Source organism: Phalacrocorax carbo, chromosome 4 (genome assembly GCF_963921805.1).
Source record: "Phalacrocorax carbo chromosome 4, bPhaCar2.1, whole genome shotgun sequence".
Classification (NCBI taxonomy): domain Eukaryota; kingdom Metazoa; phylum Chordata; class Aves; order Suliformes; family Phalacrocoracidae; genus Phalacrocorax; species Phalacrocorax carbo.
Genome location: NC_087516.1, coordinates 74897431 through 74914135, shown reverse-complemented (window position 1 = coordinate 74914135; position 16705 = coordinate 74897431). Strand labels below are relative to the sequence as shown.

The 16705-nt window shown below is 37.3% G+C and overlaps 1 protein-coding gene across 2 annotated transcripts in view; it reads left to right on the top strand.

Annotated features, from left to right (window-relative positions):
- Window positions 1–16118, top strand: part of INTU (inturned planar cell polarity protein) — a 57573-nt gene extending 41455 nt beyond the window's left edge. For both annotated transcript variants that reach the window (XM_064450489.1, XM_064450488.1), the window contains exons 9-16: window positions 3756–3809; window positions 5179–5241; window positions 6302–6523; window positions 7067–7489; window positions 8035–8132; window positions 8908–9097; window positions 13015–13169; window positions 15096–16118. In XM_064450489.1, coding sequence (XP_064306559.1) covers window positions 3756–3809; window positions 5179–5241; window positions 6302–6523; window positions 7067–7489; window positions 8035–8132; window positions 8908–9097; window positions 13015–13169; window positions 15096–15207 — 1317 coding nt within the window. In that variant the 3' untranslated portion in view covers window positions 15208–16118. The remainder of the gene's footprint in view (window positions 1–3755; window positions 3810–5178; window positions 5242–6301; window positions 6524–7066; window positions 7490–8034; window positions 8133–8907; window positions 9098–13014; window positions 13170–15095) is intronic.
- Window positions 16119–16705: the final 587 nt, after the last annotated feature.

The following is a 16705-nucleotide window of genomic DNA, read 5'->3' as shown; positions in this document are numbered from 1 at the left end:
GCCCCAACCTACCCATATTTTCTGTTTGCTTCAATGGAAAGCTCTATTCTTGGAAGACCATACAGTCTACTCGGATAAATAAAGCATCCACAAGAAATTATTTTGTAGATGACTAAAGCAAAAATTTAAGCAGGGCTGAAGATGATATAAATAACCTGGCTCTCTCCTGGCTTTTGTTTTTCCTTCCAACATCTCTAATCTCATCAGTATTAATAGTTTTTATTCCCTTATAGGTTTTATTAATGCTTCTTATTTTAGTCCTATACAGGTTTTTGTCTCCTAATGAGGTTTTTAGCGTCATAGCAAAATAAGGTTAAAAATGCAGCAAAATGAGGCTTCTTGATTTCACTGAATTTGTAGTGACTTGGGGTGGCATCCATGTCACCTTCTTTTAGAGCTGTGATATAAATGACTGCAGTTGAGGTGCTAATCCCGAACTCTTCCTATTATTTGTTGGGGAAAATCTGGTACTTCAATAGTAATGCAATGGCTCGACTTCAGCTGTTTACTTTAGTATTAGCTGAATCATGCCTTAGGACTCGTGTGGCTTCATCTGCATTAACTATGACGAGAACCTGAAGTGAAAGGATGAGCACAAACAGAGGCTATCTACACTGTAGGTATTTAATGAAATGCAGTCTCGTTCAAGGAACTAACCGTGTGACTAAGTAGCTAATTACTGTTTAAATCTGCTGGCCTTTAACGAGACAGACATATTGTAAAATCGGATCTCTCCTTCTATTTAGAGCAATCATTTCACATATATTATATAAACTCCAATAGCTATGACTCCAGTTGAGAAGGTAATTTTCCACACAGTGCATATGCTTAAATTGCAATTTGGTAATATTTTTTGTATTGTCTTTCATTCTGGAAGTGTTAGATATCAGGCATTGGAGTATTGGAGTAAGGCACAGTAGACCCCTTCACTTCAGGGCCTAAACTGGATGAATGAAAGAAAGAATCACTGCATTTTAATTTTCCATCCTCTTGAACATTAGTGAATCTACGATTCCTTTTTCCTTTGTGATTTTTTAAAATGTTTTCAACTCCACAACTAGGAAGTTATTTTCAGTATTACGTGAAGAGTTGATTGCGTATCATATTTTAGTCAATACGTGTATGGCAGTTTCACAGGGCAAAAAGAAATACCATTAAGATGGATTGATGTTTAGAATATGTTAGTCTTGTCATGGTAGGGTTTGTTTTTTAATGAGTATTTGCTGTAATTTAATGCAAATGAAACAGCTGGGAGATTTTAAACTGAGTTTTCTTTCATGGATAGACCCAAAATATTTCTAAGCTTGTAGATAATACAGTTAAGGCTAGTTCTGATTATTAGATAATGATTCTAATCTGGGCTGTCCACGAACTCCATTATCCAAACTTATTTAATCAGCAACAACAGAAGAAGCGGACGCTGTATTCACTGAAAGTAAAGAGGCTGTACGTGGAAAATTGAAAGTGCTTCTCAGAGTGGCACTGCAAAAGGACTGGGTTTGGATATTTCAAATGACCTTACCTCTGCAGTGGCATATTCTTTAATTTATAGTCTTTATTTGAGGATAATATTAACTAGAACTTTCTTGATTTTTATATTTAATAAGACCTCATGTACAATTTTCATAAAAGCCTGTTTGGAGGGGAAGGGATGAAGTGGCAAGTCTTTCAACTTTACTATTGACAGCCTTGTCACCCTTGAAGAAAGGAGGCTCAGAGGGGATCTCATCACCATGTACCAGTACTTAAGGGGCAGCTACGAAGAAGATGGAGACTCCCTTTTTACACGGAGTCCCATGGAGAGGACAAGGGGGAATGGACACAAGTTGCTCTTGGGGGGATTCCGGTTGGACACGAGAGGAAAATTTTTCACAGTGAGGACAGTCACCATTGGAATAATCTCCCCAGGGAAGTGGTTGACTCAGCCACGTTGGACACCTTCAAGAGTCGTCTGGACAGGGTGCTGGGCCATCTTGTCTAGACTGTGCTCTTCCCAGAAAGGTTGGACTAGATGATCCCTGAGGTCCCTTCCAACCTGGGATTCTGTGACAGGGTTTGCAGAATTATTTCAGGTTTGCTGCTATTCATTAATAGAAGTTGCCACAGACTTTGCAAGCTGCGCATCAGTCGGTGCTGTTCTTTACCAAACAGACTTCTGTTTGTTGGTGTGGCCTTCTTTCTCTTTTCTCTGGAATATGAACTGTCTTCTCCTTTTTTCTTTTAGTAGCAGACTGATAGTGATTAGTTCTTTCCACCTTGCCCTGTAGTATGTGGCTAGATAGATTTTTGCTAAATGTGCTTGAGGTCAATGTGTCTGACTAAAATCATCGCAAACTTCTGCTTTTATAATATGTATGTATGGACATCCTGTTATATATGTTTTAGCTACAGAAGTACATATTTATGGAGTGTCTCAGAAAAGTTTCTTTCATGCCATAACTCCCGAGCTAAATTTACTATCTGGGTGAAAAATGTAGAGGTGCGCATGTAGTCCTCTAACACACCCATCCACTCACTCGCAAAATCCATGCTCCATAACTGCAGGGAGTAAAATGTTTGTGTAACACGTAGTTGTAGAGTATGTCCAGTCAGCAACCTAATATATATTTGAAATGCAGCTTAGTGCACCTCTGTTACATGTTTTTTTCCTATCCAGGAAATGACACTTTTTTCCCCTTGTACTATTTGATGATCTTTTTTTTTTTTTTTCCCCTCTATGCTTTTTTCTTTTCATTTCTCTCAAGTTTCTGTAGAGAGACTCTGTTGTGCTTTGTTCTCTAGTTTAGCTTGCAGGTTGTTTCTTTCTTGTGAAATTGTAGGTTTTAAAGGGATTTGGAAAACAACGTAGTTTATGATAAAGACATTGTTTTCCAAAATTGTCTGACATAACCCACGTTTTCCAGAAAAATTTTCTTGTTGCAGAAGATTAAATTTCTGGTTAAGTTTTGGTGAAGGTTTTTATATTCTGTAAGGAATATAAAACTAAAAATGTCAGTTCTTCGTTGGGCAGAAGGCCATTTAAATTTTAACTGGGGAAAAGCTGAGACTGGTTAGTTGTTGACTGCCAACAGCGTCGCTGACATTTCTCTGTTTGAAAACCTGGCTGTATTTCAATTAGAGCCAGCCTGTTAATACAGCCCAAGAAGTTAATAATGATGGGGTTTAGGTTCTTTTCATTAGGTAGTACGTTTACGTCATGAACTTCAGTGCCTAGTACCATGTTCTATAAAGGAAAGTATTTTTAGTAAAAGTTCTATTAACCAAAAGCTCTCATAGTTAGAGAAATAAGCAAGATTAAAGAGGTGTCAGTAGAACAAAGGTAATGTGTGTGAAAGTTTGGGCAATTTCCATGTAGACAAAAACTAAATCCATTGTGAAAAAGATTTTTCTAATAACTCGGCTGGATACAATAGTGTGCCAGATACCAGAGTTGTCACTAGCCTTCAAGGGGGAGTCTCTAGATCTCATGTTTTAAAGCATGCTGAAAATAAGAGTGACATCTCCTTTATAAGGAACAGTGGGTTTGGCAGACACACAAGCAGAGAAATTTTACAGTTGCAAAGAAGAGGGAAATACACTGCAATTAAGAGGAATTTTTCTTTCATTTGATGAGGTGAGGTGTTCTTGATATTACTACTGAAAAGTGTGTGCAAATTTTTGTCCATTCACTTTGCACTCATCTTCTGAGACTATGTTATTGTTGTAAGTTCATGTGTTGGAAATCTCTGTTAAAATGTACTGGTGTAATATTTCAGATGGAAATTGACACAGCACTGAGTGATCTGGAAGCAGCTGACTTTGCAGAGCTGGTAAATGTTTTATTTTTGATGTTTGCATTGCATAGTATCTCTTTGCCTTGATGTCATATTCAGTAGTTTAAAAAGCTGTGATTCCAAACTCATCTACTTCTTTTAATCAAGTGGGAGTCAAAGCAAGGGCACACTGTATTATTCTTGTTTTAAGACAGCTCAGTTTTACCCCTTCTGTTTATCCTGAATTTCTCTCCATGGTTAACATTATAACTGTATTATAGTCCTGTAGGGTTAGTCACTGAACACCTGTGTTTTACTATAATTTAAGTCCATGGGATGTCTACAAGGACACTCTTATTTCAACATAGCTGATTGTTGTTACGTTTCTTTTTTCATATAGATAACTCTTTCCCAAGCAATTGTGAATAAACCTGAAAGCTTCTGTGGAGCACTGAGACCTTAATTTTCCAGTTCACAGAAAGCAATTAAAAGTTATGCATGTTTTTAATACTGTTAAAGGAGAAGATAGTGATATACTGAAGTATCCCTTGCTATGCATGTTCTTTACTGCGCTGTATAGGACAGTGAGGTGTAAACAGATGGAAATGTCAGTTTTACTTTCTAATGAAAGAGCTTTCTTTAAACTCATGTTCCAGAACAGTTATTTAAAAATTATTTTCTTTATAGGTATAACTGAGCATAACAATAATTCGTTTGATCACATATTTAGCATAACAACTTGGGACATACATATCCTTAATTACAAAAGGTACTTAACGATTCTTAAAACCTAGAATACAAGGCAGGCAGACATACAGTCCATCTCGCAAACGAATAAAAAAGGTATCCCTGTACTAAACAACCTGGATGATTATTTACAGAAAGCAGTGTTTGTAAGTTGTAGTTTATTGCACAGAAATTGATTGCACCCACTTTGTTTGAAATACACTATATCCAGCTAAAGGTAGTGTTACTAATCTGAGAGTGTCTAAATTAGATCAATGAATGGGTATATTTTGCATAAAATGTCAAATACTGGGAAAAATGCTTTGACTTGGAAGTTTTACTCTAGGAGGGCCTCTGGTGTCAAGAGTTATGCTTCAGCTACTTTGCTGTTAAGAACTCTGGGAATTAGCATATCCTGACAAAAATAGTTATGGACAGGTAAAAACTAAGTAGGAATTCTGTTATCTCATTGAAAATGGTTAGAGAAAATCACAGTGACACAAAAGTCAATAATGGAGGGTAAAAACTTGGTATTTTACTTAACTGTTCAGTATTAATTGCTGTCCTGATAACAAGAAATGGTCAAAAATGAAAGTATCAAGAGATATCGATTGCAATTGACTAGAATTACTTCACTTGCATTTGGTCAATGAAATAAAAATTCCGAATTAAAAATTATACCATGCTTCTTTTTCCACAGTCTGAAGATTTTTACGACATGAGAAGACTATATGTTATAATGGGCTCTTGTCTCTTCTACAAGGTAGTACTAGTGATTAAGGCCTAAAGATTAGGAAAATGCATCTGGAAATCTAACCCAGTCATGGAGTAGCTTTCTTCAGAACCTCACAAATACAAAAAAATATATGATTGCTTTAAACATGTATTTCTAGTAACAGACCTAAAACTCAAACACCATAGTAGAAAAAAATTGATGACAGGAGGTGAAATGTGCTCTACGATCAGTAAGAACAAAACACTTGTTTCAAATTGTCTTACGGGCATTTTGCTATGCATGATCCGAGGATTGAAGAGATACAGTAATAAGAAAGTACTAAGAGTCAATTCAAGTGAGACCATATGATATTCTAACGGGAATTTTCTTGTTCTTTGCCTTTTTTTAATAAAGAAAACAGGTGACCTATCTTTAATCTGCCTTTAAATCAAAAACTTGAGAAATTGGAATGACAGCTTTTTCACTTTGGCCTCATTTGTTAATTTATTTATCTTTATTAAATGTAGACAGTGTATTCCACAGTATAAAGAAAGGAAGGTGACAGCCTTTGCTGTAAGGAAACTTACATTTTAAGGATTTTAAAATGCAATTTTTTTTTATGCTGGTAGCATTATGAGACTAAACTGTTAGCCCAAATGGAACTACAAGTATCTGTCATGACAGTGCTTTAACGGTAATGCCCTTTAGTGCTAGAAACACTGTTGTGCTAGGTATCTTCTTTGCAAATGTTATTAATTCCAGCGAAAGCTCAGTATTTTTGGCAGGCAGGAAATGAGAATTAAAGCACCTTAGCTCTGTAGCTCTTCTGCAAGCACTTAATGCATGTCCCAGCTCACCTCTGATAACTTTCATATACGCTGATGTTTTATTTGTTTATATTTCAACATTTTGGTTCTTCAGATGTGGTGCAAAAGCTCGGTGTTCTCTGGTATACAGCCGTATACCAGAAAGACAGCCTCTGGCCAGAAAGCTTACAGTCTCAATGCATGTGGAGCATGGATATCTCTATATGAAAAGTACTCTTAGGTGATAAGCAGTGGTGTTGTATTTCTTACTTAATGCACTTCCTTTTCTGTGTTTAATTAAGGGTTACTTGATTGGTAATCACTTGCCAAAGGAAGATCTTATTGATATAGGTTTATATTGTCGGCACTATTGTCTGTTACCCTTGGCAGCAGAGCAGAGGATTGGTCAGTTAGTGATATGGCGGGAAGTATTTCCACATCATCATATCCAGCCATGTGAAGTTACAAGTTCTACAGGATATAGGGAACCTGAAGCAAGATACTTTTTACTGATAGTTGGCTTGGTAAGTTAACATTTCCAGCACGCCCTTTCTCTGATGCTCTGTTTTGCTCTTGTGTGTTGTCTGTTGTTAAGATCAAAACTTTCCATGCATTTTATTTAGTCATTTTAAAACTATTCATATTCTAGCTGTTTCATGGGATAGAATATCTCAGAGAGTAGCATTATTTATACATTTGTAAAGCTTGCGAGTTTAAGTGTAAATTTGCATTATTTTTATGCCTTTTCACTCAGTTGAAGGTATTTTTACTTTCATGCCCTTGTATTTTCAGACAACTCATTTCAGAAATGTGGGGTTTTTTTCAATGTGGACTTTTTTAAAAGCAAACAACTAGGTATGTAAATGACAGCTGGATTAACTTAAATAACATGATAACAGATCTCCTTGGACATTATTTGATCAGGAAAAAATAACTCCTCTGGAGATGAGGAGGGATTGTTGAATACAGTGCTGTATTTTGCCCAAGTATCTGATGAGATATGAATACGATACAGCACATACCGTGTATGAAACCAAAGGCTGATGTTGCTACCTCCATGTTTACAGAGACACTTTATGCTGTGTGTCCTGCTGGAGGCAGGAGGCTGTGCATCAAAAGCTATTGGGAACCCAGGACCAGACTGTATATATGTCGATCAGGTGAAGGCCACCATACTTCAACTGGAAGGAATAGATGCCAGCATAGAGGAAAGGCTAGATTCTCCTTCCATTCCGCCTTTATCTTGTGCTGACTGGTTCCTTCCTGCAACACGTGACAAACTGGAGAGCTTGACCACCTCGCCTATCCTAAGCAAGCTACAAAATACTTCCAAATCAGTAACCACTCCAGCAAGCAAAAGGACCCTGTTTGGTGACTCTTCCTTAATGACACGTAAGCCGAGCCCTACGAGAAACGATGGAGGAGCTGACCACAGTAATGAAGGTCCTGCGGAAGATGAAAGCAGTAATCCACAATCTGTAGTGGATCAGGTCTGAGAACAAAGACAAAGAGAATAGTTAAGGTTCTGGTGGGCTTGGGGGAGGTGGCAGTTCTTCTAAAAACTCACTCAAGTACCTTTTTCTTTTTTTTTAAAAAAGCCTACTATAAAAGAATAAATCTAAGAGCCCCTGAATTCAGTAGAAAATATTTCCGTTGCCTTGGGAAGCTTTGGGTCAGCCTCAGAGCCATCACTTTTTAAATTTTATTGTTGCTTATAAGTATTTGGCTTTTTCACATGACTAAAGTGGGCACAGCTGCATTGGAATCAGCAGAAAGAGTTGGAGAATATCCCCAAAATAACAACAGTGTAAACAAAAGTTAACAGAACAAATTGCTGTACAGTTGTACAACTGCTTCTAACCTATTTTAGTCTAAAATAGTCTATAAAATACATTTATGTAAGTTGATGCAACTGTTTGGGCCTTTTAAAAGAATGCTGCATTATTTTCTTCTAAGTAGGTGATTTGTTGGTTTGATTCTGTTCTTCCCTTAGTTGTGTCTTCTCTGCTAGCTCATCTATCTGTTTGTTTTTCAGGCCACTAGAAGAAAACATACCCTACCAAATCCATTTCATTTAGGAAACCTCAGAAAGAACCTTTCAGAGAAAGATACAGAACTTCTTAATGCTCTCAAGTAAGAAATTATTTTTTATTAAGTATTTAATTTTTAAGGCCATACTTGGATTGTTTTTTGAATATGCACAGATCACAGAAGTTCCTGCATTTCATTCTAACCAAACCTTTGCTATGCAAGGGTTCTCAAAAGTGAAGCTCTTAAATGGAGAGCTTGGTTAGAAAAGACGACTGTTTCTCAAGGGTATGTCAGCAGAACATATGCACGGCCCACCTATGCGTGACCTTGGAAGTTCAAATAAAAGAGTTTTGGACCACACACATACCTTGTGCCCCCCTGGTACCTCTAGTTCGGTGTAAAAAGGACAAAGAAGCCACGATCTTCCCAGTTCCCCCTTGTTGATTGTGACAGCACAGTCTGCTCTGGTGTTTTGTTTGAGCTCTAAGCAAGCCTTTCTTTCCCCACTCCCTTCTCCCCCCCAAAGCTTTTATTTCTCTTTTTCAGGTGAGAATTTTTGAGAACACAAGTGCAATACCTAACTAGTCGCATCGTTTTTTGGTTTGTTTTGTTTTGGGTTTGGCTTTTTCTCTTTTTTTTTTTGTAATTGAGTATTAACAGTCCAAATTAGCAGGATTTCCTTGGTGTAGAAATTGGCACTTTTTGAACGTGTGTATCCATTTTTGTATTCTATTCAGAATACCAGAAAAACAATTCTGTCTTAAATTTCTATACCAGAAAAACAATTCTGTCTTAAGAAAGAAAAGTATATGTTGTTTAACTGAAATTGCTTTCAAAATTTTTTTAATATTAAATGAATTCTCCTATTTTTTTTAAGGTTGACATCTGGTCCTGAGAATACTCTCTTCCATTATCTCTCTTTGGAAACGATGCAAGGAATCTTCATTACTCCCACTCACAAAGAAGTAGCACGGCTCGGCGGCTCCATCCACCCGCAGTTAATTGAGAATTTCTATCGTTGCTGTCTTTCAATTCGTTCCATTTTTCAGCAGTCCATGAGGAAAGAAGTATGGAAGCTTTGCGTTCTGCTTCTCTATTTACATTCTCAACTCACTATTTCAAGACTGTTTTCACTTCATTAGTTGAACAGCTCACTAGTGTGGTTGTTTTCAAAGCTCCTGGTATTTTTACTGTTATGGGCAGGTTCTTTCTCTGACCGTCCAACCAAGTACGCATGCAATTATGGCTTGATCTCCCACCAAAAATGCCCTCAAAATAAATACTACGTGCCTCCGGTCTAGTGTTTGCTTATTCTCTTTCACATTAGGACTCAGCAAGTTTCACACGCTGGGTTCAGGAACCGTACGTAGCAAAAGAGGAGGTTTTAGCCATGTTAATGCTGGGAGGGGATTTCAGATTGGCAGCTAAAGGAAAATTAGGCCCTCTTTTCTCACAGAAAATGTTTCATATGAGCAGTGACTGTGCAGTCTCCCCTCCCTGTGTTGTCAGTGTTTCTGAACAGTGACCTGAAGAGGGCCTCTGACGGCAAGAGGGTCGCTTGTTCTTAGTGTCTGTGGTCTCTATGCTTCCCAAGATTGCTTATACATTTGTCATCCACTGATGTCTGCAATCTTTGGTTCACATGGATATCGGTCTCAAAAACAACTGGCTATAATGACCGATTCCTTTTAATTACTCTGCCAGCTGTCTTGGGTTTTAGATTAGGTGGGGTGCCAGAATAGGTAGGGCTTTTTCCCTTTACAGAGATCCCAATTCAAGCCTTGCTCTAGACTTGGGCTGAAGCCTGATCCCAGCTGCCAGAGCTTTATGTGGGTATTTGGTATTTAGATTAGACTTAAAAATGGACAGATTGAATGTCAGCAACGGTACTGCCTTGTGTTTGATTAAAAACTTCTGTTCACTCCAGATGACCCATCTGGAGTACGATGGTGGTAGTAACGCAGAAATCTAAGCAATAGGTATAAGAACCAATCTATGAGATAGTCCATTCAGATCAGACATTCTGTGCTCAATGCACACTTTATTTTGCTTAAAGTCTGGTTTGTTAATTGCACAGTTGACTTATTGACGTGAACCAAATTACGATAACGTTTCATCTCTGCTGATTGTTTGACCTGTTTAGTCCTTTTGGAAAAGAGAAATAATTAACTATAAACCTAAATGGAATACTGTCTGTCAGTTGCATTTTTCAGATCCTAAAGTGACAATCTAAGTGAGTTAAATGAGAAGTGGGAAATAACAGTACAAATTGAATGAATGCAGTGTGCAAATAACAGTATAATTTTTCTTACTGTTTTCTTGAAGTTACCAAAGAAGGCACTTCTGGTTAGACAGATGTGCCTTGTAAATCATCTAGGAATTTTTAAGCATTAGAAAAATGGGTTAATTTGGTGGATTGTTCTGTCGGCTTCATGGGACACTGGGGTTTGGCTGAGCAGGACTTTGGCAATGAGTCATGTATTTTGGGCGCTTCTATTGGAGATGTAGAAACCCAAAGCAAGCACAGAGGATACGCAAATATTTCTTATCATCAAATTGCCTTGGGTGACAACTATTAAATAGACAGTTTCTAGTTCAAACAAACAAAAAAAATCAATACAGGAAGCATTCAACCATTAAGTGTAGCTGATGGAAAGTGGAAAACTCACGCTTGAAAGTCAAAACTTCTGTTTTGGGCACAGCTACCTCAGCACATGCTTTTTTGGCTTCTTCAGACGTGAGTACAGTAGGCAGCAGCTGGGTTCATTCTGCTCTGAAAATCAGAAATAATTGATGAACAAGTGCTGCAGAACAAAGCTTCTCTTTCAGAGAAATTTAGGGGTGCTTTTTCCTTGTTGGCTCCAACTCTTAATGCTGAAATTGGCAGGTTGCATTATGGTGTGAGGAAAACATGAAAGAATTAATAGTTTTCTTTGTTCATAGTGCACAACAAAAAAGGTAAATATAGAAATGTTCTATTATACGGCTTGTTGTTTGACATCAGCTAAATATTGTTATAGTTTAGAATTCAGAGAATTGCACCAATAATGCAAAATTATTGTAAACTGATGAATAATGAATTTTGCCTCACTTTTTGAGAACTGAAAATTCACAACTTCTAAGTGTGCACAGAAATTTTGAATCAATTTTAAATTGAGCAAAAATAAGCTCTGTAGTCTTACACGCTAATATATATGTTTCACTGTATGTAATAAGCAGCCCTGCTCTCATTTTCTTCACCATCATCTTAGTATTTTCTTACTCTAAAACTTCTTTCCTTCTGATTTTATTTAAATGCGTATGAAAGTACAGACCCTCATCATTCCATCAAATATCCCCTCTTAATACATAACCTTTCTTGAGTATTTTCAGTATGGATGGCGTAGTGTAAGATGTGCTAAAATACAGACAAATGTCAGCTTGGAAATTGCATGATAACAACCCCGGTTTTTTGGTAGGGAAGATCATTAGACTGAGTACTAACATACTCCTTAAGTCTTTTTCAGTACCAGTATTAGCAAGAATAAGGTTTGAAACAATTTTATGCACTGAGGAAAGATACAGGAAGGGTAAAGTCATCTATTGTGAAATCTCTTCTACTCTATGAACTACTAGTAGTTTAGAATGTGCTTTATCAATTTAATCTGAAGCATGTTTAGGGAAATTGAAAAGGCATTTTCTCAGGCAAATATTAGCCATTTTGTTTCTCACCTACTAAGGTGCATTTCACTTTTTCTTCTACCATTTTTGAGACATTAAGATAGTTGTGACGTTGTGATTATCCTTTCTCTTCTAGATCTTCAGCCCCCCATCTTCAATATTGTAGGCAGATTGAAAGATGTGGTTTCTGCTTTTGCATAGGGCAGACAGAAGTTCCTTGAGGTTTGGTTTTGTTTTCAAGAAAACCTTTTTGTTCAGCTTTGAAGCAACTGATGGGAACAGAAGTTTCATTGGCAGATCCAGAGATGCCCTGGCTTAGCAACTCTCTTGAGATAATTTGTTTCAAAGGGATTTCCGCTCCCGTTTCCATAATCTCATCTCACTTCTCATGCTTCAAAAAGCAAAGAAAGATTTAAAGCTTGTTTTTTCGTTATTACATAGACATTTACAAAAGGCTTCAAAACTTTATTTGACTTCAGTGGGAGAAGAGTGAAACTAGTGACAAACCCTTTCAGAATTCCTCCTGTGTTTATCTCCATATCCATTCTGGTCTATTTCCCCTCACATTTCTGGTGAAAGGTACCATGGCTTTAATGGACTCACACGACCGTTGAGCACCAAGGCAGAGCAGAGAGTAGTTTTTGCGCATGCAGTTTGATCCTCACCAGACAGGTACCAGGAGTTCAGGTAGAAACAACTGGAGCTTTTGCAAGGTTTATTCAAAAGCTCTGTATAACACACCGCCCTAAAAACTCAACAAAACAGGATAATGTCTTTATTTTCTATACACCTCATGCACTCATTCTGAGTAAGAGCAAGAAAACACTCTGAGCAAAATGCTTCAACTGTGCTTACAAGAAGAAGTTCTTGCCAGGCCAAGTTTATTCAATAGACTTACTATCACAGTTCTTAATTAGGGCGGCACACAGAGGAAGAAAGATGAGAGCTTTAGCTGTTGGAACACACTTTTTTAAAGAAACTATATTACCTCAGATGTCTCATTAGAGAAATAGTGGTCAGCTAGAAGGAAAAAAGAAAAGGAGCATGTGTCTACCTCCAACTTGTATAACAATGGAGAAGCCCATTGATGCCAAAGGAACAAAACTGTGGTGAAAAGAATCATGTAAGCAAGTTAGTTACATCTTGCTATACAGACAGCAAGATAGATTGCTACAGCTATAGCTGTATCTATATCTGCAACTCTGGCTTTTTGACAGCAGTATCATTCATCACAGATTCCTGAAGAAATCACATTAGTTATATTTGCTAGTGTTTATGTAAAAATAGTTCATTCTGAACTAACACTTCACCAATTGTTTTACAGAAAAAGGAAGAAGCAGGCAGTGGGATGTCAGAATTTAGTAAGGCAGCTGAGGACCTAGATCTGGTAAGGGAACACGGAGTTTTGTTCGAGTGCTCTCCTGATAACTGGACTGATCAGAAGAAACCACCACCAACAATGAATTACTGGGTTGTGGGGTGAGTTTAAAGACAAAGAAATATATTTCTCGCAAAGTTTTCCATTTCGAATATGCCACTGTACTCTTTAAGAATAAATTTAACTGCAGCACATCACAGAAGTGCTTGAGCTGGCTGGTGGAGATAGCTTTGATTTGGGATGTGGGAAGTCGCATCGGTGTGATGTTCCACCTGCTGTAAAACATAGGTGTGTTAGTGCAGGCGAGCACGGCCCCGGCATGTTAACGCCACAGAGCTGGCACCCTTTGCAGTGCTGCGCTGTGCTAGGCAGGTGTGCTGCGATCATTCTCCTAATGCCCTGTGCTTTCTTTGTGCTCCTCACGCTCCTTCTGACCTCTCCATTCCCTGCTTTGCAAGTAAATCCCACCTCTCCTGCCTCCATCCGTAGTGCTGACAGAGTGATACAAGAAAGGAGGGAGAACAGTTGTAGTGGCTGGCTGGTTGGTTGTTGGTTTGTTTGTTTTTCATTGGGAAGAGCAACCTACCAATCTATTTGAGTTATTTTAGAATGTGAGTTTTCTTTCCTCAATTTGCTTTCAAAGTTCTGCCATTATCATTGCTAATGGATTGTGATTTGTGTTATTAGTGAAACGTATTTTTAGTCATTTTCTTAATGATGCCTACAGTTATTGCTACCTAGCTAAGCATTCTTTGCACGACAGAACAGCATACTGCCCTAGGCATTAAATATTAAATATAATACATTTTTTTTAAGTAAATAAAATAGGTGTAATGAGGAAGCAGTATGTGTCATTTCTTCACAATTCAGAACATACCAGATGTTGTAACTATTTAAGTCCAGGCCAGAAAGCCCTGTTCTATAGGCACTGCTTCTCATACGTTATTCTTTCCTACGTCTACTGTTATTTTGTGCTGTCTGCATTTTAGCTGCAGTAAGCAGTCAGTCATACTAGTCGTAGTCAGTCAAGAGGATGTTTCCTTCTTTTCTGCGTTCATCTTCAGTATTTGGTATTCCTACTAGATAAACAGAAAGAAAAATGCAAATGTCCAGTTAAATGGAAGCTGTGCTTTCACCATATGAAAAACAAATTCAGTATAGGCAGGAGGTGAAAGGAAGATAAATGATTATGCTTGATTAATTCATTAAGTTAGAATTACCAACTAGTTCAACTATTGTGCAAGCAGGAAAGTCAGAAAACAGCAAAAGACATTTTTAAGTATGGCATCAGAACTTTTTTCTGATACAATGACAGGAAACATCATCCACAGGTGATTATATTGGCCAGGAATAATAACGTAGAAATTATTCTCTGACTACAGTTTGTCGCTATCCTTGCAGTTGGAAAAATAAAAATATTTAAATTAAACATTTGAAAATGTTTATGCTGTTGTTGGTACCTTTTAAAAAATATTTTTTCAGTCTCTGCATTATCAAACAACGCATTAAATCGGTGGCAGTCTGTTAGTATTTACAGTGCTATATTGCTATGCTATAATGCTACACAGTCATGCACAGGTATTAACAGCTTTCCTGTTTTAGCTCTTTCCCTAAAAGAGCTTATTAGGTTGACATGTGGGAATGTACCTACCCAGATGTATAAAGTTTAAAAATCAGTAAATATGTGAATACTGGGGCTTGCTCCCAAGTCCTTGATCACAGCTTGTAGCCTGGAAACTCAGATTACCGCAAACACAGCAGTACCAGACAAATAGATCCTGAAAACCTGAATAATTTTTTCCATACACAGCCTTGAGAAAACTGAGCAGAGAACAACTTGATTTACACATCTAATATACTGAAAGAAGATAATGCAGGAGAGCCGCAGGAATTTGCTAGCTGTCTTATACAGCAGTTGTTTTTAACATCTTACTGAAACCTCAGAGTACAACCAGCATATATCAGTCGAGGAGAGAAAGCTAATGCCTATGATGAATTTTTTTCTTTCTTTTTTGTTTTTTCCCCAGGAGACTCATTCTACATCCAAAACCTCAGGAGTGTTATGTCTGTTTTCATGACTCAGTCACAGAAGCTGCTGTTGAACTGGCCTTTAAACTGTCCTTCGGCTTAGCTACGTAGATGAGCCTCCTGAATGTTCAGCCATCCCATGGGGTGTTGTCATCTCTTTAAAGTACTTCCATATAAAGAGAAATTAACTCAGTAGTGGTGCCCACCCATGGCGTTATCTTCGAAATGCTTTTACAAAAATAAATCTACCTTGTGGTGATGACACAGGTAAAACTTCAGTGATGGTTCTAATGATCTCATCAATTGAATACTTAAAAAGATTTCAGAGAACCAAAGTTCTTATCTTTATATACTGTCAAGTTATTTATCCTGTTCATAACTTTATTATATGAAAACATCACATAATTTGTACATTCACTGCTGTTCAGTGTATAGTATGCAATGTAGCATGATAAGCTGAAAGCCTCAAAGTACTCTGAATATCTGGCAATTGGTGATGGAGGGAAGAAAAAAAGTTTTCCAATTACTTAAAATTTTGCACCTCTAAGGGCATGAAAAATAAATGTTTTCAGTTACGTTGTGTTCATCAAAACAGAAAGAAATCTTTTAGCCAATTCATGGCACTTAGCCACACAAAACTGATGCCTTACCACTTTTGCCAGTATGTTCTCCTGCACACTCCGGTACTATAGTGTGGTTGATGTTTTACTTGAATTCATGAGTTTTAACTATAAATAATACTTATATTTGTTAAAACGCAATTTTGAAGGCACAAAAGAAGATGGGGCGCAGGGGGGTATGGTTTTAAAACATGCATGGACTCAGCTAATTTTATATTATATTCATAATTCCATAATAAAAAATGTATATTTGGCAAAGACCAGTAAAGCGTTATTCTATTATTTTTTTACTTAACATATTTTCTCTTTTGTTTATTTAAACCATATTTGTTTAGCTACATCGTCCACAATTTACAGCCGGATATTAGAAAAAAAAGTTATGTTACATCCATATAAGGCAAGAGAAGGCAAGATGTTTGCAAAATCAGAATTCTGCAAAATTCAGCTTTCATAGAAATTGTTAAGATGTTTGTAATCTACAGACCAGCTTTCCTAAAGCTTTTTTAACTAAAGTTTAGGTTAAAAATATAAGATTGTGGGGGGTGATGTCTTTTTACCCACAGCCAGCACACCTATATCTGATCATCTGCAAAGCATTTCATCATGTTCCATGTCAACAGAGCATTTTTTTTCCCTTCTGCTGTTTCTACTTGCTTTTCATGAGTGCTCTTCATAAAATGCATGACTAAAGTTGCATTTTAAACAACCAGATCAAAAAGTTTTAAGTATCCATGAAAGTAAATTCAGTTCCATACGCTCTCATGATCAAAGCTCTCAATCCTGTTTTCCCTAGTAAATCACACTGTTCAGAGTAGTTCTAACATAGTCAGTCAAATGCTTATAACTGCCCGCTCTCACAGAGTGATTCACAGCTTGCCTTGAATCGCTCAACAGTTGCTTTAATTCCAAGCAGTAGAAGTCTTAGGCCTGAAGTTTAAGCATTTGGTGGCAGGTTTTGTTAATCAGTTGTCCCTAGAATTTATGGTTCC